General features: G+C 40.1%; 1 protein-coding gene across 3 annotated transcripts in view; it reads left to right on the top strand.

Moving 5' to 3' along the window:
- Positions 1 to 26,168, top strand: part of lyst (lysosomal trafficking regulator) — a 338,776-nt gene that overhangs the window by 143,301 nt on the left and 169,307 nt on the right. For all 3 annotated transcript variants that reach the window (XM_060852679.1, XM_060852671.1, XM_060852686.1), the window contains 6 exons: positions 3,553 to 4,567; positions 7,919 to 8,080; positions 13,773 to 13,923; positions 23,783 to 24,006; positions 24,964 to 25,030; positions 25,170 to 25,279. In XM_060852679.1, the coding sequence (XP_060708662.1) occupies positions 3,553 to 4,567; positions 7,919 to 8,080; positions 13,773 to 13,923; positions 23,783 to 24,006; positions 24,964 to 25,030; positions 25,170 to 25,279 (1,729 nt within the window). The remainder of the gene's footprint in view (positions 1 to 3,552; positions 4,568 to 7,918; positions 8,081 to 13,772; positions 13,924 to 23,782; positions 24,007 to 24,963; positions 25,031 to 25,169; positions 25,280 to 26,168) is intronic.

Raw genomic sequence — 26,168 nt, 5'->3', positions numbered from 1 at the left:
AATGTCCCTGACTGGAAGGGAACGTTCTTGTCTGGCGATTGTGTGGTGTCCATTCATCTATTGTTGTTGTAGCATCTGCTTGGTCTCAACAATGTACCAAGCCTTGGGGCGTCCTTGCCTGCAGCATACAAGATAGTCAACATTGGCCGAATTACATGAGTACCTGCTGCATACATGGTGGGTGAAAACGTTATCACCACTGGGAAATTGATTGCTAACTTATCGGGCCACACCCTCCAACCAGAAGAGATTAAATTCTCAGTCAAGGGCTTAATTTCTGCTACACCACTAAAATGGATCCCATTGGTCTTACGACAGACACGAAGAATTCACCAGACACATGAGACTCTGGGAATTCTTCCAAAATATCTACAAAGATCCCAGTGAGACAACTGATTAACCGGAACAGTCATCAGAGAAATCCATAGGGGAGCAGCCAATGAAGGAGTTGATTTGGACCTCTCTGGAGAACTGCTTTCCTGGGCTTGGCACATATACTCAAACAGTTAGGAAATGCGTAAATGCCTGTTTATCAGCCGCACCCACAAGGTAGAGCAAAACATCACCCAATCATAATACAGTGCCATCCATGCTCAAAAACAATTGCAACATTGTCCTCAAACCAGCAGATGAAGGAGGAGCCATCGTCTTTCAGAATAGAACTGACTACTGCAAGGAAGTGTACCAACAACTGAACAAGGAGCACGACAGAAGACTACTGTCTGATCAGACCAAAGAATGCACCTGTGAACTAAACTGATTTGATTAAGTCTTTTGATCCAGTCCTACAGAGTTCCCTACACACTCTCATCCCACGTACTTCTTGCGTAGGGGACTTCTACTGCTTTCCGAAGTTGCACAAAGCCAACATACTAGGTCATCCCATTGTGTCGTTCAACAGGGCTCTGTTGAGAACCCCTCTGGCTATGTCAAGGGCATCTTGAAACCCATTGTACAGGAGACCCCCAGCTTCTGTTGCGACACTACAGATTTCTTACAGAAACTCTGCTCCAACAGACTAGTTGAACTGAGAACTTTCCTTGCCACAATGGATGTTTCAGTACTCTACACCAGCATACCCCATGATACATCACTGCAACAGCCTCAGTACTCAATACCAACAACTGCCAATCTCTGAGCTCCATGGTACAACTTTTGCGCTTCATCCTCGACCAAAACATTTTCACCTTTGACAACCAGTTCTTCATCAGGGCGCATGGAACAACCATGGGGACCATATTTGCACCCCAATATGCCAACATTTTCATGCACAAATTTAACAAGACGACTTTGCTGCACAGGACCTTCAATCAGCACTGTGCAACAGATATATTGACAGCATTCTCTTCCTGTGGGCCCATGGCAAGGAGTCACTGGAATGACTACACAGTGATATCAACAAGTTTCATCCCACAATCAAACTTATCGTGAACTATGTTTTAGTATCTGTGTCATTCTTGGACATGGATCTCTGTCAAGGACAAGTACTTCCGTGGGTTTGCAGTAGAGTTAGGTACTGATGACATCACGATGCAGCAGTTTTCTAGCTTCCACCCTAAACTTATTAAAACAGCCATCCCCAATGGACAAGCCCTACGCATACATGGGAACTGTTCAGATTAGTAGGAATCTGAAGGTGCAGAAGGATGCCCTCATAAGACCAGGATATGATGCTCAACTTATCGATTGCCAGTTCTTATGTGCCACAGCGAGAAACTGTAATGATTTCCCCAGAAGACAGACACGGGATGCAACCAATAGGGTACCCTTCGTTGTCCAGTGCTTCCCAGGAGTGGAGGAACAGTGCCATGTTCCTCATGGCATGCAACACATTATAGATGAGGATGAAACTCACTATGTACCTCACTATGACCTTCATTATGCCTCCATTTCTTGTCTTTAAACAACCGCCGAAACTTAAACCAACCATTGTTTGCAGCAAACTGCCCAACCCTCAGGACAACATCGACCACAACACTGTATACCCCTGTCATGGCAACCACTGCAAGATGTCAGTGTCAACAAGGATACCACCATTACACATGGAGACACTTCCCACCATATACATTGCAGGTACTCATGTGACCCGACCTACGTTGTCTTATCTCATACGCTGCAGGCAAGATTGCCCTGAGGTATGGTACATTGGCGAGACCAAGCAGATGCCACGACAACTGGTGAATGGACACCTTGCAGCAATCGCCTGGCAGGGGTGTTCCCTCCCAGTCGGGGAACACTTCAGTGGTCAGAGACATTTGGCCTCTGATCTTCAGGTGACCATTCACTAAGGCGGATGTTGGGGTACAGAACAATGCAGAGTGGCCGAACAAAGGCTGACAGCCAAGTCCGGTACCCATGAGGATGGCCTTGACCTGGACCTTGGGTGGATGTCACGTTATAGGTGACCCCACTGCATTATACACACTCTCACATGTGCGCATACATTCCTATATACACTCTCACTCATGCAGACCGTCTCTCAGATGCGCACACGCACCCCCCCCACCAATGCTCTCATCCAGGCGCACACCCTCTCACAGGCTTATACTCCGTCACATTTACACATGCACTCTACCAATCATGCACACATGCTAACATGCTCTCATGTGCACACTCACATGCATGCATTTGCGTTCCCCCCCCGCCACATGCATGCACACACACGTACAACTATGGAGTTAATTTGTGTTTGCAGAATTGTAATTGAAGATAAATTCTAGTTTGTTCAAAAAGCACACAATCTGCAAGCAGTCAATCGTTAATATTTTTAAAATTCCTACTTTGGAAGTAGAATCAGTTTGGCTCAAGATTGGGATACAGACAGACTCTAAGTTCACACCTTTAATGCATTGTCTGAGCTGAAATGTCACTTTTTTTTTATAAAACCTTAAGTTATCTTGAGAATGTGACTGAAAAGAAGTTCTGGAATTTACATATTAATGAACCAAACCCTCCAACCCATTCTAAAAGATGAAAGACATAACTGCAATCTAGGTTTGTTCAATATATTGTTTCAGTTGCATGACACTGAGATCTTTTGCTATAAATTCTGTGTCTTATGATCCTGCTCCACAGCTACCTGATGAAGGAACAGTGCTCTGAAAGCTAGTACCTCCAAATAAGCTGGTTGCACTATAACCTGGTGTTGTTTGATTTTTAACTTTGTCCACCCCAGTCCAAAACAGTCACCTCCACATCATGGCATACAAAGAAGAGCAGTGGTTTGTTGAGGTCTAAACCAGAGATGATCACTCTGTCTATTCTACTGATGTCTATAATCAAATTGTGCTATTCACTTTATTAAACTTCATTTGACAGTAAAGATAAATTATTGGAGTGACAGCATAAATCAAACATTCAAACAGGAATTGTATTTTGACTGAACCTCCCCTATTTTGATAAAGTGCAGGCTGCTTTTTCTCTTTTCAGATGGTGTTGGACCTCTATTAATTTCTAGCCCTTTCTGTTCTTAAATACAATATGACATATTGAATTATTTTCCTTTTAGAAAAGCTTGTTTGTATAAAGAAAATGTTTGCTTGTTTTCCACAGGGTAGTCAGAGGCCTCTTTTTGAGCTGCAATGGATTAAATCAAATGACCGAGCTAATATCTCTAGACTCCGTTCGATCCTATGCACTGAACGTATTTGAAACCTTAATCCTGTGCCTTAGGGATCAACAGCTAGATGCAGGAATGCAAGGTGAAGAAACTAATGCAGAGGACTCTGTTTTGGATCCCGGAAGCACTCCAAGTAGCCAATGTGCTGCACAGCATAAAAATGAGATGCCACAAACTTTAAGCAAGTTTTATGCTGTGCTCAAAGAAGCATACCCCCAGAAGAAGAACGATCAAATCATTGACATCAACTTAAATGTAATAAACTTGTTTCTTTGTGTTGCATTCCTGTGCATTAGTCAAGAGCCTGAATCTGATCGTGAGTCTGCCAATGATTCTGAAGATACCTCAGGGTACGATAGCACAGCCAGTGAGCCTCTGAGCCACATGCTTCCTCACTTGTCACCGGATAGTGTTGTTTTGCCTTCGAAAGAGCAGATCAGGCAAGTAGCAGATGTGTGGTCTGCGTGTCGTTGTATCTACCTGAAAAGTATAGCATTCCAGAAACAATTCCATAAACTTGGTGGCCTGGGGGTCTGTCGTCGACTGATGACAATGATCATTCAACAGATCTCTAGCTCAAGGAAAGACAACATAAAAGCAAATCAAGTTAATATGTCTACTCCATGTGAAAATCAAAAGGAATTGGGAATTGACACACATTCACCATCAAGTCTGGTGACCAAAAAAGAATTGTCAGATATCAGCAGTTGTGAGAAGTCCACTAAACCAGAGTCTGAACTTGTTCAAAAAATAGCATTTGGAGACCAACTGGATGCACGGAGTTTTGCTGTTGGAGATGATAAGATACCAAAAGATCGGAATGTTGTGGAACAGGAACATTGTACTACAGAGGAGGAATGGGAACTCCATAGTATCAGGCTTCTGGAAGCTTTATTATCCATCTGTCTACACCATTCTTGGAAAACTGACTTTGACTCTGCTCCACAGGTATGTTTGGTAGTGGTAATGTTTCTCACATTAACTTGAAACATGTAATTCAATGAATAAGGATCATTGGACTCTATATTAACTCTGTTTTCTCTCCATAGATGCTGCTAGATGTGCTGGGCTTCTCCAGCAATTTCTTTTTTTGTGTCTAATTCAGTGAGGTGGGATTTGGGTCTGTAATCTCAATGTCCCAGGAATTGGAAACTCAGCATCAAGTATAGTGACTGTAATAACTCAGGAAGCCCAATTGGAAAGGAATAGCATTGACTGCTGAGCACCAAAGTAGATTGCACATGGCATTCATAGGGTAGTACCAGCCCAGCATCAAATTTTGCAGATCTATCCCTGGTTCTGCTTCATTCTTTTCATATCTGAAAGTTTTGTTTTTAACTGTCAACTGCCAAAAGTAAAACACCTTTGCAGCCAATTGGATATTTACATGCAAAGCCCATTGCAGGCAATGCAAACCGTTTGGTTCTGCTTTATAAAGAAAGTTAAACAGAAGCAATTCCCTGAATAGTGTACATATAACACTTATAAATCAATCAGCTCAGAGATGTTATTGCACATCTTAGCAAATGGGACTTGAACCTGGACCACCTTACCTCAGGCATAGAAATACTACCATTCCCTCACAAGAACCATTGCACATCTTATGTGCACCACTCCTGAAGAAAAGATGTTATGACACAACTCTGGAGCAGGTGTGATTTGAACCTAGGCTTCCTGGCTCAGAGGTGGGGACACCACCACTGTACCACCCAAGTCCTAACTCTGGGTCTGCTTTACAGATTTTCTTTTCAATAAACCTATTCACACATGCTGTTACACACCTGAAGCAGGTGAGACTTGAACCCAGGCCTCCTGGTCCAGAGGTAGGGACACTACCACTGCCACAAGAAACCTTTGGGTCTGCTTTATTTATATATTTTTCTATGCAACGTGTTCAGAGATATTATTACACAATTCCAGAGCAGGTAGGACTTGAATCCAGGTATCCTGGCTCAGAGGTAGACACACTGCCACTGCACCACAAGAACCCAAGGGTGTGCTTTGCTTTTGTTTTTTCTGATTTTATTTACTATGTTTGAATCAGCCTGTTAAAAGATGTATTACACACCTCCTGAGCAGGTGAGACTTGAACCTTGCCCTCCACAGGGATCCCAGCCCTGTGCCACAAGAACCCTTTTAAAAAATCAACCTCGTTAGAGATGTTATGACAACCTCTGGAGCAGGTGAGATTTGAATGCAAGCTTCCTAGTTCAGAGATAGGGACACTGTTACTGCATCAAAGACCTTAATTGGATGTTTTTTAAATCAACCTGTTCAGGGTGGTTACGACACACCTCTAGAGTAGATGGGAATTGAACCCAAGAGTTTTGGCTCAGAGTTGGGACACTACCACTGCACCACAAAATTTAATCTTTAACTAGGAGAGCCGTTTGTTAATAGTTCATACATGTTTACATGTGAAAAGAACTTACTTATTTGGAATAAGTATTTTCTAATTAACTCGCCCAGAGTTGTTATTATACACTTCTAGAGTAGGTGGAACTTGAATCCAGGCCTTCTGACTCAGCAGGGACACTATCGCTGCACTGCAAGACCTAAATGGATATGCACTTTTTTTAATATCCATAAATACCCACCACCAAATCACTGGCTTGTTTTTTGTTTTTCTTAAACTAGTAACTACCACCAGTGATCACTTGTGCAGCCAATTAGAAGTTTACATGTGAAGCCCATTACAGACAATGTGAGTGGGTGGTGGTTTTCTTGTTTTTTCTTAAGTCCACCTGTTGAGACATGTAATGACATTGTCTGGGACTTGAGCTCATGTTCTCCTGATTTTATGCATATTTTATCTTTTCTTGAGAGATGTTGTGACATATCTCTGGAGCAGGTGGAGCCTGAACCAAGGCCTTCTGGCTCAGAGATGGGGTCGATATCGTTGCCACAAGACCCTTCAAATTCCTCAGGGTAGATATTTTCTAATTAATCTGTTCAGAATTTAACACATCTCTAGTGCAAGTGGGACTTGAACCCAGGTCTCCTGTTTTTTATTTGTAGATATTTTCTATTCAATCTGTTTTAAGGTGTCATTACACACCTCCTGAGCAGATGGAATTTGAACCTGGACATTTTAGCTCAGAGGTAGGGACATACCAGCGCACTGCAAGATTCCTATGGGAATGAGTTTTTTTTCTTTTATCCAGAAGAGTTAGCTCACAGCCAAATGAATTTCCCACCATCAAATCACTCACTATTTTTATTTTTAATTATTAACCTCTACCAGTAATCACTCCGTGCAGCCAGTGAGAGGTTTACATAAAAAGCCCAGTATAGGCAATGCAAACTATCAAAGAGATTGCGGTGAGTGTGTGTTATTATTTTTAACATTTTCTAATCAGCCTGTTCATTATACACCTCAGCAGCAGGTGGAGCTTCAACCCAGGCCTCATGGACCAGAGGCGGGAACTCTACCACTACACCGCAAGACCCCAAGTGTGCTTACATTTTTAAAATATATTCTCCAATCAACCTGTTCAGAGATGTCATAGCACATATCTCAGGCCTCCTGGTTCAGAGAGAGAGACATTACCACTGCACCACAAGAGTTCTGGGTCTGCTTTGCTTTTGCAATCAATAATTCTATAACGGACAATTGAATGGTTTTTCCCTGCACCAAGTCACTGACTTTTTTTATTTTTCAGTATTAGACACCACCAATAATCAGAGCTGGAAATGTGTTGCTGGTTAAAGCACAGCAGGTCAGGCAGCATCCAAGGAACAGGAAATTAGACGTTTCGGGCCAGAGCCCTTCATCAGGACCCATGCAGTCAATTAAATATTTACATGTAAAACCCATTATGGGCAATGAGACCATTAAAGTGGAGGAGATCGGCAGACTGGGAAAAACTAAATCAGAATGGAGTTGGAAAGGAAAATAAAACACTGTATCCCCCAAGGTGCCCACCTTTCCTAAAGACATAAAGAGCATTGATGGACACCACGAGATTAATTATTGATTTCCCACTAGCCTTAAAGGGGTTATCCACATGGCCAAATTAATTTATCAGAAATCAGTAGTAATAAAGATTTCATCAATGTTTTGATACGACTGATAATGTTTCTAGGAGAAACAAATAGTTTGCATTATGCAGTGTCTTTAATGTGTTAAATAATCACAAGATACTTCACAAGAGTTCTAACACAAAATTGGTCAGTAAATCTCATGAAGCAATAGTAGTTAAGGTGACTGAAGTTTTGGTTTAAGAGATTAATTTTAAGCATTTTAGGGAAGGAATAACAGTATTATGAAATTTATATTTTCTGTTTCTTAAATCCCAGAACCTTTCTGTGGATGAAATATTGACTGATATGCGAGACCTACTTGTTCGTTCTGGTATTGTTGATACGAATCTGGCCAAGCCTCTCTTCGATTCGTTGCAAACTGTATCCTTAGGAGGAATTTCTGTGGATGGCTGTTCAGCTGAACAAGAGAGAAAAAAGGTGCAACTTTATGTAACTGTTTTGTTAAATATTGGTTATTAATTTGCTTTCTTGAAATTAATAAATTTTATTTTCTTAGCGTTATCAAAATACAGTTTCACCTTAAAAATCTCCACAATATTAAAATATGATCTAATTTTAAATTGGTTTGATATTTTTGCTTCCTCTTTCAGCAAGAGCAGTAATAGACAGACAACCTTGCCTGAGGTCTCTATCACTGATATTAAAAATGGTATTATTTGAAGTGTTGCAGAGCTTGCTGTGTTGATCTTCTAATTGTATTTACCTTGTCTCACCAACAGATTTTGGAGACATTTTACTATCTACTAACCTGACTCCTCTCCAAAAGTATTTTTTTTCATGAAGCAAGCATGGTGGATTTAGGCACAACAAAAACATTGTGTAGCAAAAATAAAACACTGGATGCTGGAAGTCTGAAATAAAATCAAAAAAATGCCAGAAGCACTCAACAGGGCTGGAAGTATCTATGGAGAGGCTAAGGCCCCTTCTTCAGAATTGAAAGAAGATGGAAATAAAATAGACCTTGTGCAAGTAAGAAGGGCATGATAGCAATCTGGGAAGGAAGAATAAAAGAATAGTCTGCGATAGGCTAGAGGCCAGCAGATATTAAATGAAAAATGATTTCATAGTACAGCAAATAAAATATGTTGTCATGGTTGCAGCAAGAAAATAAGATTTGTCCAGAGTAGATGTGAATGGCAGAATAATGAATATTTGTGTCCAAAACAAAGCATTAAAATAGCACAATTAAAATTGGCATGTATAAAAACAAGCAGAAACAGATTGCAAGGGTAGTGATGCAACCTGAGTTTGAACTTCCCAGTGTGGAGGGGACCAGATTAGATTAGATTTGATTCCCTACAATGTGGAAACAGGCCCTGCGGGCCCAACGAGTCCACACCGAACGTCGGAAGAGTAACCCACCCAGACCCACTCCCCGCTGACTAATGCACCTAACACTATGGACAATTTAGCATAGCTAATTCTCCTAACCTGCACATCTTTGGACTGTGAGAGGAAACTGGAGGAAACCCACACTGACACAGGGAGAATGTGCAAACTCCACACAGACAGTCACCAGAGTCTGGAATCGAACCTGGGACCCTGGTGCTATAAGGCAGCAGTGCCAACTGCTGAGCCACCATGCCGCCCCTGAACACAACACAACCTAGAATGTGTGTTTAGGGTATGGGTGGTGGGAAGAGAGGATGACTAAGGGCAATTCTTAAATTTCTTGTGCTTGCATAAGGAGGTACTGTGGGAAAAGGAGGGAGTGTATGGGATTGTAGTGGAGGAATAGCTTTTGGCATGTTGACTGAAGTTGGATGTAGAAAATGTTTTTAGTTGTAGCATGCACGAGCTGGTGGCAATGGCAGAGGATGATCCATTGAATATGAAGGCAGGTGGGTGGACAAGCAGAATTGTTTTGTTGTTTTGGGTGTGAGGGGAAGGGATGAAAACAGAAGTGTAGGAAATAACTTGTACACTGTTCAGAGCTAGTCAATCAAGATAGGTAAGTGTGGTTGTGGAAGATTGAATCATCAGAACAGGTGCAATGGAGAAACTGGGAGAATGAAATGGAATTCTTCCAGAAAATGAGAAGAATTTTTAAAAATTCAGTGTAGTAGTAACAATGCTAAAACAGTGGGTTTATCAGGAAAGTCCTGTTTGTGAATTTTGATTTCATTGCACTTCTGTGGTATTGCTTTTTTTAAAAAAAAGTCTCTAGGAACAATTTACAGGCCTAGCTAGAACATTAATCAGTGGAGGTTTTTTCAACTTGCATTCATTCATGGGATTGGGCAGTGCTGGCAAAGTGAGCATTTTGTTTCCATCTGCAAGTTTCTTGATAAGATTAGATTACTTAGTGTGGAAACAGGCCCTTTGGTCCAACAAGACCACATCGGCCCTCCGAAGAGCAACCCACCCAGACCCATTCCCCTACATTTACCCCTGCACCTAACACTACGGGCAATAAACCTTGTGCAAGTAAGATTAGATTACTTACAGTGTGGAAGCAGGCCCTTTGGTCCAACAAGACCTTGTGCAAGTAAGATTAGATTACTTACAGTGTGGAAACAGGTCCTTTGGTCCAACAAGTCCACATCGACCCTCCGAAGAGCAACCCACCCAGACCCATTCCCCTACTGTGGAGGAAACCGGAGCACCTGGAGGAAACCCATGTAGACACAGGGAGAATGTGCAAACTCCACACAGACAATTGCCTGAGGCAGGAATTGAACCCTGGCCTCTGGTGCTATGAGGCAGCAGTGCTAACCACTGTGCCGCCCCTTAGATTACTTAGTGTGGAAACAGGCCCTTCGGCCCAACAAGTCCACACCGACCCGTCAAAGCACACCCGCCCAGACCCATTCCCCTACGTTTACCCCTGCACCTAACACTATGGGCAATTTAGTCTGGCCAATTCACCTAGCCTGCTCATTCTTTGGGCTGTGGGAGGAAGCCAGATCACCCGGAGGAAACCCACGCAGGCACAGGGAGAATGTGCAAACTCCACACAGTCAGTCGCCTGAGGTGGGAATTGAACCCGGGTCTCTGGCGCTATGAGGCAGCAGTGCTAACCACTGTGCCACCGATAAGGTGGTGGTAAACTTCATTCTTGAACCCTTGATGTTACACAGGTATATCCAAGCTACAGTTAGGAAGAGAGTTCCAGGATCTTCATTCAATGATTCTAAATTGTTCTGGCCCTTATTCCATGTTGGAACTTGATGACTACTCTGTATCTCAGCAGGTGAATGTCAGTTTGGGTGAAATTGCAAAATCAGAGATCCAAAGAGCTATCACAAGTCGAAAGAGGACAACAAGTCATCTGGGATCAATATGATGCCAGCAGATCTCTTGAAATAGGGCAAAAACACAGTATTAACTGTGTGAAAGAATCTATGCAACAAGGCCTGCACAGGAGAGGATGTTCTGTATGATTGTAGACTAAGAATAATCATGCCAAGAAAAGGAAACTAGGTGACGACACCAACTGAAGGGAAATAAAACTGCTGTTGGTACTCAGCATGACTTTCAGCACAGTACTTCTCAACAGATTAAAAGTAGATGATAACCTTTTTGAAGAATAGTGAAGTTTCTGTGATAGCAGACCATTACATACAGCAGATAATTAAACTAAGGAAATCATGAAGCAGAGAGTCAGAAGCCACTTGTTATCAGCTTATTTGATTTTGAGAAGGTTTTGATACATCTGTTGACAGTCATGTGTGTGCATCATAAGATGGTACAGCAGTTTGGAGCAGCCTATTAACATTAGCAGCTGTACCAAAACAAGCAAGGGCACGATGGACAATTTCAACATCATTGCAGAAGTATGACAGGGCTGCATACTCTCTCCCCATTGCTTTTCTTCAGTTATTGATTTCATTGGGAAGAAGGTGATGGTGGATGCAGACCTTGCAATCCAGTTGCAATTCTGCTGTTGACTGACCTAGTGTTTAGAGATGTCATGACCTTGCTGAAGAGTTATGCACACTCCAAGATATTACCATCAGCCTCACATGTAGGGACAGAGATTGGTCTTTGCATCCAGCTGTGGAAGAAATCCCGAGGCAATAAAAATTGGATGGTAACACAGCACTACACCATCATTGTCGGGCAGCAAACATAATCAACATGAATACTTCTAGTGCCTAGGAAACAACAACTCCAGAGAGAGTGATGGAGTTATTGATATCCAGATAATAATTGGCAAAGCCACATCAGTACTTGAGCAACTCCAGATGGCATGGATATCCATGGAGCTGCAAATCTATGTTCATTGTAGGACCAATCGCACACTGTAACTGAGGCATGGAATTAAGTATCAGAGATGTCAAGAAGTTGGATGTCTTCCACCAGTAAGCATTCTAGTTACCTAAATGACATTGTGACAGAGAACCTACTTTGACTTGCAGGCATACATTTTTTCCTCCCAAAGTATGTCTTGCCAATTGAATTTACACACAGATGGGAAAAGAAAACATGGGCAGGCAAAGATGATTTGGCAAAGTAGTCTTAAGAAGGCTTTCAAGAGCAGGACTGCACCTAGCTGGACTGAAAGAGATTATGATGAAGCAGGTGTTGGACTCTACCCATTGTCCCACAATAGGTTGGAGGAATAAAGTCTTAGGGAAGTTAACTTGTGTATGACTCACTTATGAGGATATTGGTCCCAGCCCTATTGATATGTACCTGTTTGCCTTGAACTTGTTTCAGGAGTCTTGAAATATGAAACTCACCCTTTTACAGTGTGTCTCCAACCACGAATTGACTTTACCCGCTTAACTATTCCTATAATCACTGTTACTGGAAGTAATCAAAAGATTGCTATCCTCAATCTGCTCTTTAACTTCTTTCCTAGCTTTTGAAACTCTTTAAAACCTTAACCATATGTTGTGGCTCCACCAGGGTGGAAGGAGGAGGTATATGTGGAAGTTCCAATTTCAAGGTGTCACAAAGGTATTTTATGTACCCTACCTTAAGTTAGTACATGGTCTCCCCATGATGAACAAGACTAAGGTATATTTTTGAGGTGTGGGGCAAATCATGCAATTTTGAAAACAGACAATAATTCTGCAGTTATTCCCAGAAAAGTAACCTATTGAATCCGTTTTTATTAAAGCTGTTAGTTTATACTGAATTTGCACTAATATTAAATGTCTTGGAAACATTGTCAGGTAATACTGCGTCCCGATCCATCAATTGTCCTGTTCAATTTCTATTGTTTGCTCCAAAAATATACATGATCAATCTCATATTGTGTAGATTGTTGCTCTGCAAATCTTGTACTAATTGGCTACAAGAAACTGTGCATATGCTTAGCAAGATCAAATGCAGCTCAGATTAGTATTTGTAAATCAAATTTTGCCTGCTGTGTGAACTGTTTGTTTCTTAGCAATTAAATGCAGTTTGCATATTATTTCAGCTGTGAATAAGTTTGTGCATGTTGGGTAGCCGTATTCTGACATTGTATTTCAAATTTGATTTTCAAGTTTGCGTTTATATTGGCAATTTAGGTTGTCAGCCTTGGCTCCATTTGTAGTGAATGAACCTGACCATCAGAAAGTCATGGTTTCAAGTCCCAGGAAGCAATATTGATGGATGCTATCTTTTGGGTGAGATATTTAACTGAAGCCACATCTGCTTCCTCAGTGGATGTAAAAGATTTCATGGCATTTTTTTTTAAAGTTATCAATACTTTTGAAGATCTTTCCAATATTTTTTTCTCTCCAGCATTACTCAAATCATATTTTGTGGTCATTTTATTCCATTCCTGGTTGTGGGACCATACTATGTGCAAATTAGCTATATGATGATAAGGTCCTTATTCCCCTCAATTCCTTGTTTTTGAGCTTCAGTTCCTCTCTTGGCCTCAAATATGTTTCCAAGGATTCTCTGGCTTCCTGATTCTTTATTTTCGAGTTACAGTGGACATTTATCTGCTAGCCCTGATAATGCTGTGAGAATTGATGAACACTGTTCAGAATCTAGAATATGATTATCGTTAAACTTTCAGACTATTTTATTGTCATTTTAGATAATCTATTAAAAAAACGGATTTGATTTTCTAATCGAAATGGCATATTCTGATTTCAAAGTGGGATAGTTATTTAAGGGCAATAAATGTGTAAGGTCTTGCTAACTTTTAATTATTCTTCAACAGAAAATAAATAATCAGATGGCCTTACAGCTGGCTGACCTTTCTGAGGAGACAGAAGAGCCACAATATTGTAACGTCAGGCTTTTTGCAGAAGAGGAGGGATATGAGGCTGATAGTGAAAGTAATCCAGAAGGTTTTGCAGTCAGGGAGGAAGGTAAATTTGTTTTCATGCATTTCATTACCACCTTGCCATCTTTTTCAACTGTTCTCAAATACAAAGTTACCATGTAAATGAGGACAGTAGCTGTTACGTTAATGTTATTGTAATGTTGCATTCCTGAAAAGAGCAAAGTTGCATTCCTGAAAAGAGCAACAAAGTAAAACTACATTAAGCAAATCAATTTGTCTTGCAAATAATGTAAAAGCTGGAGTTAAATTCTGTAAGACCTTTAGGACCATAGGAAAAAAAATACATTAAAACATTAACTTCTGAATAGTGAAGTACTTTGCATTGCTAAATTCCTATATCTGGAAATTAAATAACTTGCAAATAAAATAAATTGGAAAAAAAAATTGCCTCATTCTACTTACCTCCAGCTCTTTGCCTTTTCAACTCATGGCTTATTCTACTTTCTTATTCTCTAGCTATCTGTCATTCCTAATCTCCCAGCCTCTGGGTTGCTGCCTCTCCCACTTCCCCAAACTACTGATCACTGCTGATCATTCTTGCCAATCCTCCCCCTTGTCAACTCTTGCACTCACCAAACCTGCCATTATGTTGCAACTCCAAATCATCACTGTTTTGAATCATTGCTAAGAGCAAGGACTTACAAGATGAGCAGCTTTGAATTTCAGGTTTGAGGAGTTGCGTTGCAAATTGGAGGGGTAAAATGGGGGATCAGCAAGGTTAGAGTGTGATGAGACTGCTCCAAAACGGCACTGAGGTTATATGACCTTCCAAGCTGGCACAAAACTACACAAAAACATCATTCTAGATTTTAGTTGAAGATAAGGGTCCTATTAATTGACTTGGAATAATATAAAGCTTTGTATGCTGATGTAGTCATAAAGGCATAGTCATACAATACAGAAACAGTTCCTTCAGTCTAACTCATCCGTGCTGACCAAATTTCCTGAACTAAACTAGTCCCAGTTGCTTGCATTTGGACCATATCCCTCTAAACCTATTTTATTCATGTAAATGCCTTTCAAATGTTGTACCTCTACCTGTATCCACCACTTCTTCTGGTTCAGTCCACACATGAACCAGTCTCCACGTGAAAAAGTTGCCCCTCAGCTCCCTTTAAATCTTTCACCTCTCCTTAAAATTATGATCCCCAGTAGATTGCAAAATAGAGGTCAAGCCCAAGTTAGAATCATGAAGTCATATGGATACAACACGGAAACAAGACCCTTTGGTCCAATCTATCCATGTTGATCAGACATCCCTATCTGACCTAGTCCCATTTGCCAGCATTTGACCTGTTTACCCATCCAGATGCCTTTTAAATGTTGTAATTGTACCAGTCTCCACCACTTCCTATGGAAACTCATTCGATAAAAATGCCACTCTCTGCGTGAAAAAGTTACCCCTCCAATCCTTTTTAAATCTTTCCCCTCACACTTTAAACCCATGCCCTCTAGTTTTTGACTCTTTCCCCACCCTAGGAGAAAGGTCTTAGCTATTCACTATATCCAAGCCCCTCATGATTATATAAACTTCTGTAAGGTCACCCCTCAGCCTCTGATGCTAGTGGGAAAAAGGCCCCAGCCTAGTCAGCTCCTCTCTATAACTTAAACCCTTCATTCTTGGCAACACCCTTAAAAATGTTTTCTGCAGCCTCCCAAATTCAGCAACATCTTTGCTATAGAAGGGTGAGCAGAATTGTATGTAGTATTCTAAAAATGGCCTCACCAATGTCCCGTACAGCTGCAACATGACACCCCAACACCTATCCTCAATGTTTGAATGTGCAATTATTTGAGAAGCTGCAAAGCTTTAGCGTTAACTTTTAATAGTTGTGTTAATTATAATGGAAATTGTGATTAAAATTTGACAAGGATTTATGAAGTTTCATGTTTTTCTCAATACTGAAGAATTATATAGTTCAGTTTGCTTATAATTTATTTTATATCGGTATAATGGATACTTTGGTTATGAAAACTAAGAATCAGAAAATATTCCAATAAAAATCTGAATGTGCCTTGTACATGCTCTATAATCCATTTTATTTTCAAGTATACTTTCAATGGGAATTTTATTATTTTAACATTTTAAATATATAGTGTTGCTGTGCTCTGTGACATTGGCATAAGGAAAGTCATTGTACGTTGTAGCATGTTTAATTTCTGTTACGCAGGATTTTTTTTACAAGTTTGCTTTATGTTTTAACTCCTACTTGGCTGTAATAGGTACTACTTCTCCAAGCAAGTAATTGATGCAACAGCTTTGGACGCTCTTAATTTTAAGATATTCATGTTGAATATCAAATGGAATGAACCTTGACTGACAATGAATGATATGTATATGGGGACTTATTTGTTGCTTTGGTTTTTCTTATGAATTTGTCTTCTACATTTATCTTACATCATGCTGCTGATTTATTTAGTATTGTTTTACATTTATGTTTATCTGCTCATTGCGTGTTCTTTTTGTGTTGGGTAGTAGCTATTTGTGTGACGAGGATGAACTACTTAGAGTTCAGACAAAATGTTCCATCATTTCCACAGAGGAAGTTTGGTTTGCAGAAGTTGTGAATTGTGTGAATATATTTTACTATGTGCCATGTTCTGTTGAAATATAGTGATTTGTTATTGTCTCCATCAACGTTTACATGTTCAATTATCTGATGATTTCTAGTATGGTGAAGGAAAGAACCAGGGAACGGTGGCACATAATTCCCAGCCATGTATTGATGTCCAACTGGGCCATCTCTGGGCTTAGCTACAACCTCATAATAGGCAACCCTTTAATAGATCAGTTCTAAAGGGGATGATAATATGAGAACCCTACACACTGGACAGGAATCCTTGCCTATATCATGTACATGAAGGCAAAACATCAGTAATACCCAGTAAGCGTGCATGTGGATGAGCCCTTTTTGTTTAATATTGTGTGTTGTTGCTTCATCTTTTGGTTCACATTTATACGTTACTTAGTAATTCCATATTAATGAGTAAAACTTCAATGTCTCTTACCTCCATCATGTATATAAGCATGTGATGAACAGCTTTCTCGATGCTTAGAACTAACCGAGGATTGTGTGTGATAAGATCATTCCTTGGAGTGCATGAGCATTGGGATGCAATCCTTGATGTTTTCTCATTTAGAGCAGAAGACAAGGTGCAAAACATGACCTACTCTTGGGAAGTAAGGCAGAGCAGGTGACTGAGGTGATAGTCGGTGAGCACTTTGGGATCAGCGAATATAATTCCATTTTAAAAAAAGGAAGGTCAATTTTGACAGTATTAGGCAAGAAATTTCAAAAGTTGATTGCAGGTAAAGGGATGGCTGAAAAATGGGAAGCCTTCAAAAATGAGATAACAAGAGTCCAGAGACAGTATGTTCCTGTTAGGGTGAAAGGCAAGGCTGGTAGGTGTAGGGAATGTTGGATGACTAGAGAAATTGAAGTTTTGGTCAAGAAAAAGAAGGAACCATATATCAGGTCTAGATAGCAGAGATCAAGTGAATCCTTACAGTATAAAGGCAGTAGGAGTATATTTAAGAAGGAAATCAGGAGGGCAGAAAGGGGACATGAGATAGCTTTTGCAAATAGGATTAGGGAGAATCCAAAGGGTGTTTGTAAATACAGTAAGGACGAAAGAGTAACTAAGGAGAGTATATGGCCCCCCAAAGATGAGCAAGGCGGCCTATATGTGGGACCATAGAAAAGAAGGGAGTTATTAAATGTGTATTTTGCATCAGTGTTTACTGTGGAGGTGGTCATGGAAGATACAGAATGTAGGGAAATAGATGGTGACATCTTGAAAAGTGTCCATATTATAAAGGAGGATGGATGTCTTGAAACACATAAAGGTGGATAAATCCCCATGGCCTGATCAGGTATACACTAGATCTCTGTGGGAAGCTAGGGAAGTGATTGTTGGGCCCCTTGATGATCTATTTGGATCATCAGTAGTCATAAGTGAGGTGCTGGAAGAGTGGAGGTTAGTTAACTTGGTGTCACTATTTAAGAAAGGTGGTAAGGGGACTCGGCAAATTGGTGGCAATTCCTTAAAACGGCCATGAAGGCTCTGCCTAACAGCCAAGGCGTAATTTTTTTTTTTGCCATCTCTGGCCAACTTATGTGGAGGAATTATTAGTTTAAAACCTTACAGAACACATTTGTTAATATTTGGGAGTGGGAAGTATGCCAAAAGGAAAAGGAGTGAACAAAGAGCAGCAGGGAGGACACTGCCCTGCAGCAGCAGTCTCTCCCGAACTCCCAGGGAACCTGACAGACTTTCAGGAATTGGCGGTGGCAATGACGAGAGTTACCTCGAAGGTTGGGGCTCCAATCGAGGAGATCTGTGCCCAGGTCCAACCCATCGCGTCCACGCTGCAGAAACATGAACGAGAGCTCGAGGGCCTCAGGGAGCAGATGGAAGAGGTGGAGGGTCGAACCAAGGCCTTGGAAGCGGCGATCGAATCCTCATCTAGTCGGATCCAGGTATTGGAGCAGGAGGTGCGTGCCTTATGAGACAAGGTCGACAACCTCGAAAATAGAGGTTGGAGGATGAATCTTCGGATTGTTGGGCTCCCGGAGGGTGAAGAAGATAGGCAGCCTGTCAGCTTCTTTGAAAACTGGCTGCTGCAGTTCCTGGACCTTCAAATGAAGTCCAGCCAGCTGAAGATTGAAAGGCCTAGCGGATTGCAGTGCACTGATCTGGGCTGGTAAAGTGCACCCCACCCCCCCTCCCCCGGTCCTGCTGCACGTCCACACACAAAGACAAATAAGTGGGAAGGAAGAGGCTGAGTGGAACAGATGGTAAGGGTATCCCAGATCACAAGGGAAAGGGAGTGAATGAGATATCAATGAAGAGTATGTGTTTAATAGCAGAAAATGGGTCCGCTCTACTGAGTACAAACTCGTGCAAACCAGACACACACAGGTATTAATAAAGAGCAGAGTTAATCTATAGGTAGTCTGTTACTTCTGCACTACCAGCAGCATGCCTTTTGCCAATAAGTATCTTTGTCATTAATTGTATCTATATTCTCTATGAAGAAAGACGATGATGTAGAAATCAGTGGATGGGACTGTGATATATTTGAACAAATTAGCTTTTGTGAGAGAGGGACGTGTAGCAGTTTTAGAAGGCTTAGAAGGGATAAATACCAGACCCAGCTGAGGTGTCTCCCAAGCTGCTGTGGAAGGCAATGGAGGAGATTGCAGTGACTCTGATATTAATTTTAAAATTTTTCTCTGACCACAGGACGCAAGTACTGGACGGCAGCTAGCGTGATGCCATTATTCGAGAAGGGTGATTGGGATAAACTAGGAAGGCCAGTAAGCTAATATCAATGTTATAGAAACTATTGAAAAAAGTTTGAGGGGCAGAATTAATTTCCATTTTAGAGAAGCATGGATTAATTGAGAGGATGGGGAGTGGTCCTGATCCACGCTAGGTGATGCCTAACATAATTGATGGCACAAAACAGTTTATTGCAAGATGATCTGCTTCTACTCTAATCATTAAAAATCACACAACACCAGGTTACAGTCCAGCAGATTTATTTGGAATCTCTAGCTTTTGGAGCAATGCTCCTTCATCAGTTGCAAACGATTGCAGTGTCATGCAAGTAAAGTTATATATTAAATGAATCTAGATTGTTGTTAAGTCTTTCACCTTTTAGAATGGGCTGCAAGTTTCAGTTCATTAATATGTAAATCCCAGAACTACTTTAAGTTATCTTGAGAATGTGAATTAAAAGTTTTTTTTTAAAAAAATGACATCTCAGCTGATCAATATCAGATTGTAGCCTGGGACCATCCTCCTCACTATCAACAACGCAACTAATTGTTTGTGTCATCTTCAAAATTAATTATATAATTACACCTATTGCGTTCATATCCAAGTATTTTATATAAATAATAAACCGCAAGGCCCACGCATGAAACACTTTTACACCACTGTTCACAGGCTTCTGGTCATAAACAACCCTCCACCATCACTCTTTGCGTCCTATTTACAAGCCAGTTTTGGATCCAGTCAGCAGACTTGCTTTGGAACCAAGCACTCTTGCCTTTTGGACCAGTGTTGTCAAAGGCCTTACAGTGATGTGGTTTAAATGGATTTCAGTATTACCCTCATCTATATGCAGGTCTTTTTGCTACAACATGTATTTCATCAATGCTAATTGGCTATAATGCGATTGAAAAATTGTGGACATTGTTTGGATTACGAGGAATTTCTACTGCACAGATGTAACAATTTTCTATTAATGATCCTCCACAACGTGATTTTCTTTAGCATGAGGTTTCAAAGGGATGCAACTGTATTTAGTCACTTTTTCAAAATACTCAAATAGCCAGACTGGAAATCCCTCTAACCAATCTATGCTAACTATTCTTAATCAATCCCTGCCTTTCCAAGTATTGATTTAATCCAGTTCTTCAAGGATTTTTTTTCCAATGCTGTCTTTGCTACAGCCACCAAATTATTTACCTGGCCTATTCCTCCTGCCATGTTTGAACAAAGGAACCACATTAGTTGTCTTCCAATTATCTGGCACTTCTCTTGTGGCCAGCAAGGTATTAAATATCTCTGACAGGGCCCTAGTAATGTAGTCAGATGATCACTGTGGGCATTTCTAATTCAGTGTCTTTACTTTTAAAAAAAATAATTTGAATCCTTGAAAATCTTAGGTATTAAAATCAGATGATTGAACTCAAAAGTTAATTGTCATTATTTAACACTGTTACAACAGTATCTGCAGTTTAACATTTCATTTGCAAGATGGCACCTCTTAACATTGAATATTCCATTCTTTTAAAGTAACATGTCAACCTAATTTATGTGGTCAAGTCTCCAGTTGCTTGAGCTCATAATTTCTAACACAATGATCACCTGTTAACACTGGGCCACAGTTTAAGGACTGATTGGGGTAAAAGAAAATAAATGTCAGATGTCTAGATCTGAGAAAGGGAAAAAAAAGCATTTGAAGACATTTGAGAAATGCATTGAATTACAGAAAATACTACATTACTGAAACTCCTATTTGTTTTATGAAGATCAGAATCAAGTGCTCAGAAAGATTGTGATGATCAAACTGCAGGTTCTAAGCTAATCTAGTCCCATTTGCCAGCAATTGGCCCATATCCCTCTAAGCCTTTCCTATTCATTTGCTAATCCAAATGCCTTTTAAATGCTGCAATTGTATCAGTCTCCAACATTTGCTCTGGCAGTTCATTCCATACACGCACCACCCTTTCTGTGAAAAAGTTGCCCCTTAGGTCCCTTTTATATCTTTCCTGCCTCCCCCTAAACCTATGTCCTCTAGTTTTGGACACCCCCACTCAGGGAAAAGACTTTGTCTATTTAACCTATTCATGTCTCTCATGATTTAATAAACCTTTATAAGGTCACCCCTCCAGTCTCCGACACTCCAGTGAAAACAGCCCCAGCCTATTCAGCCTCTCCCTATAGCTCAAATCCTCCAACCCTGGCAACATCCTTGTAAATCTTTTCTGAACTCTTTCAAACTTCACAACATCTTTCCGATAGGAAGGAGACCAGAATCGCAGCCAGTATTCCAAAAGTGGCCTAACTAATGTCCTGTACAGCCGCAACATGATCTCCCAATTCCTATACTCAATGGTCTGACCAATAAAGGAAAGCATACCAAATGCTGCCTTCTACCTGTGATTCTTCTTTTCACGGAACTATGACTCTGCACTCCAAGGTCTCTTTGTTCAGCAACACTCCCTAGCTGCTTACCATTAAGTACACAATTTGCTTTTCCAAAATGAGTCTGTCTGAGGTTCTATATTCCCCAAGCAGAGGAAGATATCCTTCCTGCATTGAGTCTATCCAGCCTTATTAGAATCTTATGTTTCAGTCAGATCCCCTCTCATTTCTTCTAAACTCTGGGTGAATGCAGGCCAGTTGAACCAATCTTAGGATGTGTTGCCATTCTTAGTATCAGCTTTGTGAACTCTGCTGCATTCCATCATTTCCTTGGCAGGAAAATCGTAATTGTACGTAATGCTCTAGATGTAGTATCACCAAGATCCTGCAGGCAGAAGACATCTTTACTTCTGAATCCATATCTGCTTACAATGAAGGCACGTGTTTGTTTAATCTCTCAACTAGTCTAAATCACCTTGATTCCTCCTTGCAATTCCCAATCTTTTTGATCCCAATTTTTTGTTGTTGGGTTAGTTGGAACAGTCTCTGATGTGGCATTTCTACAATAGCATGAAAGAGTAGATTTCAACTCCTCAGTTCATGTAAAAGTTGACCCCTTGACTTTTTAAATAAATCTTTAGTCTTGATTTTGACATTAGTATATTTGGAAATGTTTGAAATTTATTTTTTTTCTTTAAGTACACATTTTTGCATAATAAAGTAGTTTTATTCACTGTGCAAATGAGCACAGTACTAATAGAAGAGAAATTGATACTTTAATTTAGAATGGGATTACTAGGCTGATTTTCTTAAAATGGATTGTCATGAGTGCTACAGATGTTTGTTAATAATGAAAGCAGCAATAGTAATTAAAATAAAAGGAGTTAAAAGAATGGATAAATTATCAAAGTCCCAAATTCTTCACTAAGATTAGAATTGGAAAGTGAGTTGATTTAGAAAAGGAGAGGAGAGTGAATGAATGACAAAGGATTTTTCTCATTCAGTCATGGGAGGTGTTATCACTGGCTAGGCAAGCATTTATTGCCTTTCTCTTGTTGCCCCATGAAAAGGTGATGAACTATCTTGAAGTGTTGCAGGAGTTTCAATCAGTGGCTTAGAGGAGACCTTGCAAATGATGGGTGTTCCAATGTGAAATGATTACATGAGCAACAATGATTCATTGTTGAGACAAAATGGTGACAGGTAGTTTAGCTATCCTGCTGTTTCTCTTCATGTAGCAATAGATATCAGATATCTCTGTGTAAATTCAGGTGATAAACTAATAAGTCACAAGTCTTGTCAGAAATTACATCAGACTGGCAGTGGACAATAAGGGATTGATTAGCTTAATTTTTTTCTGGAGCTATATGTTAGCCTTGAACTATGTAATAAGTATTTTGGTATTTTATCAGTAACTAGGTCAATCATGTTTAAGCTCATTCTATTACATCATATATTCCCCACATAATATGTAATGAGAAACATAAATGTGTACAAAATGTACGTAGTATTAACATAAAATAGTCTTAACTATTGCCGTTCTACTTTATTATTTCTCCATTTTTTTGCTCTTCTTAACAGCTATAATTGCCAATTTAAAATGCTTTGACATATACATTTTTAAACCGATACAAAGCAAATAGGGTGCAGAGAACAAGAGGGTTAATATCATAAGACCATAACCCACAGGAATAGAATTAGGCCATTTGGCCCATTGAATCAGCTCTGCTACTCTATCATGGATTAGTGGTGCTGGAAGAGCACAGCAGTTTAGGAAGCATCCGAGGAGCAGCAAAATCGATGTTTCGGGCAAAAGCCCTTCATCAGGAATAAAGGCAGAGAGCCTGAAGAGTGGAGAGATAAGCTAGGGGAGGGTGGGGGTGGGGAGAAAGTAGCATGGAGTCTGACCTAGAATTGCAGTGGCAGAGGCGCTCCCTGAGATTCTTGTAGAGAGAGGAGGAAAACTTCTTCAAGGCAGGCATCCTTGCAAGAGGATTCGCAGTAGGGTTAAAATATTTCCTAACCCCATTCTCATGCCTTTTCCCTGTAACACTTAATCCTCTACCAATCTCAATTTATGCTATGAGCACAGGACTGGCTGCCAGATTTTTTGCATCCGTTCAATTCTCCATGGTCTTTTTGTTCTAACTTTACTAGTAGTCCCAAATGTATGCTGGAGAAAAATATAATGTGTAATTGCTTTCTTTCCTCTCTGGATATAGATGTGAAACCAGAACACATTTCCTTGGTTCAGTCATCCAGTTATTTCTCCAATATTGCTGAGGGTAGTGCACAGAGAGAATTGATGTATCCTGAGATCTGTATGTTAGAACTCACCCTACTGTCTGTCGGCAATCCCAGTCTTGATGTCCTAATCCATGTCTTCAGAGGTCTGCTCAAGATTGTCCAACACAGTGAAAAGAATGCTGCATCTGTTTATCAGCAGGTAAGACATTAACAAAAGCAGAATGTTAATGCCAAAAGAACAATTTAATTGTTTTATCATTTTTGCTGAAAATGTCAAAATATTCAATTTTAAGCAGTTTAAATAAAAAAAGTTGGAAATGTTTTAATATGGAAAACATTTGCTAAGTTTAATGTCATTGTATTTGATTTAACAAGGATTGAGTGACTGTAGTTTGATTTTATTATTCTGTTTTACAAAAAAACTGGAGTTGCAATTGCTTCCTGTGCCATTTCACATTCTAGTTTAGAACCTAATTCCTTCATGATTACAGAGGAACCTCAATTATCTGAATTCTGGATTATCCGGTAAGATCACAAGGTCCCTATGGTATCCAGCATTCGATTATCTGGCATTCGATTAAAAGAACGAGATACTCCCCGCCCGTGTCTTTCGGATAATCAAGGTTCCTCCGTATGTAGAATTTATAACACAGAGGACATTTGGCCCACCTTGTCCACGCCAAAGTGCATATTCTATGTAAATCTCCTCCTATCCAACTTTCTGTTGCTTTCGTGAAATTAAAGAAATATTGATAGATTCAGAGTGAGTAATTTAGGTTGGGAATTATTCAGTTTCGAGTACTTGCCACCTGCATTTTATTTAAAACATTTTTATGGGAACCTCTTTCTATCTGGGAAGAGGAAAGTATCACTTATTTGTGAAAGTAGGCAGATAGAACTAGCAGGCTGGGCCTGCCAACTGTGCAGAAACACACTTAAATTATGTCATGGTTTGTAGAATATCCATCCTTCAGTACTTTGTGTAAGATTTCCATCTTCTGAAACCTTCATTGTGAATCGATTTCTGTTGTAAAGGTGGTGCTTGAGCTGTTCTAGTTTTAACGTATCAAAGAGGTTTTTGTTATCTATATTTGATGTAACATTGCCAGTGTTTGTTTTTCTTTGCTCTTATTTCACAATGTTTTATTTGTTTCAGGGAGCTGTAAAAACTATTGTGGGTGGTTTCAAGACTGTATTGTGTCAATCTGAGATCATTTTAGAGGGTATGTGCAACCTTTCTTTTGCTTGAGATTCCAATTATCACTGAGGTGTATAGCAACCTGCAAATTTTATTTGGCGTTTCAAATGTGATTGTGATTTAAAATTCCATGATCCTGAAACAGTTTACTTTTGTTTATGCAGAGTGCCAGACATTACTCATGGAATTATTGGTGACTCTGATCAGCTCCAGGTTATCAGCAGAAGAGTTGACACTCTTTCTGAGACTGTTTTTAGAGCGAACCCCTCCAACTGTGAGTGGACTGTCTGCATTATTTTTAGAAAATGCTTTTCAAAACAGATGACAGTGCTGTCAAATGACAAGGACAAAGTAGAGATTTAGCTTGCAAACAGCAATTCAGTGTTATGGAGCACTTCCAGGAGAAATTGGGGTGCATAGAATTGTATTCAGAGTGATAGCAAAACTAACTATAAAATACATGCAAAGCACAAATTTTTAACACGTTCTGTGTTTTTGAAGGAGAGGTCGTTGGGAAACTGGTAACTGTTTTCATTGTTTTTTGCTGCTAGAGGCTTTGGAAGAGGTTCATAAGACTCATAGTGCAGATAGAGACCATTCTGCCCATTGAATCTGCACTGACCCTGCTTACAACATCCCATGCAGAACAATTATCCCCATCCTCTCCCTGCACTTATCATGGCTAATCCATCTAGCCTACATACCCCTGGATACTACAAGGCAATTTAGCATGGCCAATCCAGCGAATTTGCATGTCTTTAGACTGAGAGAAGAAACAAGAGCAACTGGTGGAAGCCCATGTAGATGTTGGGAGAATGCGCAAACTCCACACCATCACCTAAGGCTAGAATTAAACTCTGGTCCCTGGCACAGTGAGGCAACAGTGCTAACCACTGAGCCACCTTGCCCCTTTAATACAGTAAAAACATCCCAATGTGATTCATAGAGGCATAAAAGTAAAATGGACACTAAGCCTGAGGAGGAAGAATGAACAAAGATTTGATCAAAGATGTGTTATATATTGTATAACAGATATGTTATATGTATAGCAAACATGACTTACAATTCAGTTGCTTTGTGCTGTGAGACCTCAAGTGGTTTTTTTTAAAAAACCTGTTTTTCTAATCAACCTGTTTTAGATTAGACTTAGTGTGGAAACAGGC

The sequence above is a fragment of the Hemiscyllium ocellatum genome, chromosome 3, assembly GCF_020745735.1.
Source record: "Hemiscyllium ocellatum isolate sHemOce1 chromosome 3, sHemOce1.pat.X.cur, whole genome shotgun sequence".
Classification (NCBI taxonomy): Eukaryota; Metazoa; Chordata; class Chondrichthyes; order Orectolobiformes; family Hemiscylliidae; genus Hemiscyllium; species Hemiscyllium ocellatum.
The sequence above is the reverse complement of the archived record's forward strand: the minus strand, read 5'-3'. Positions and strand labels throughout refer to the sequence as shown.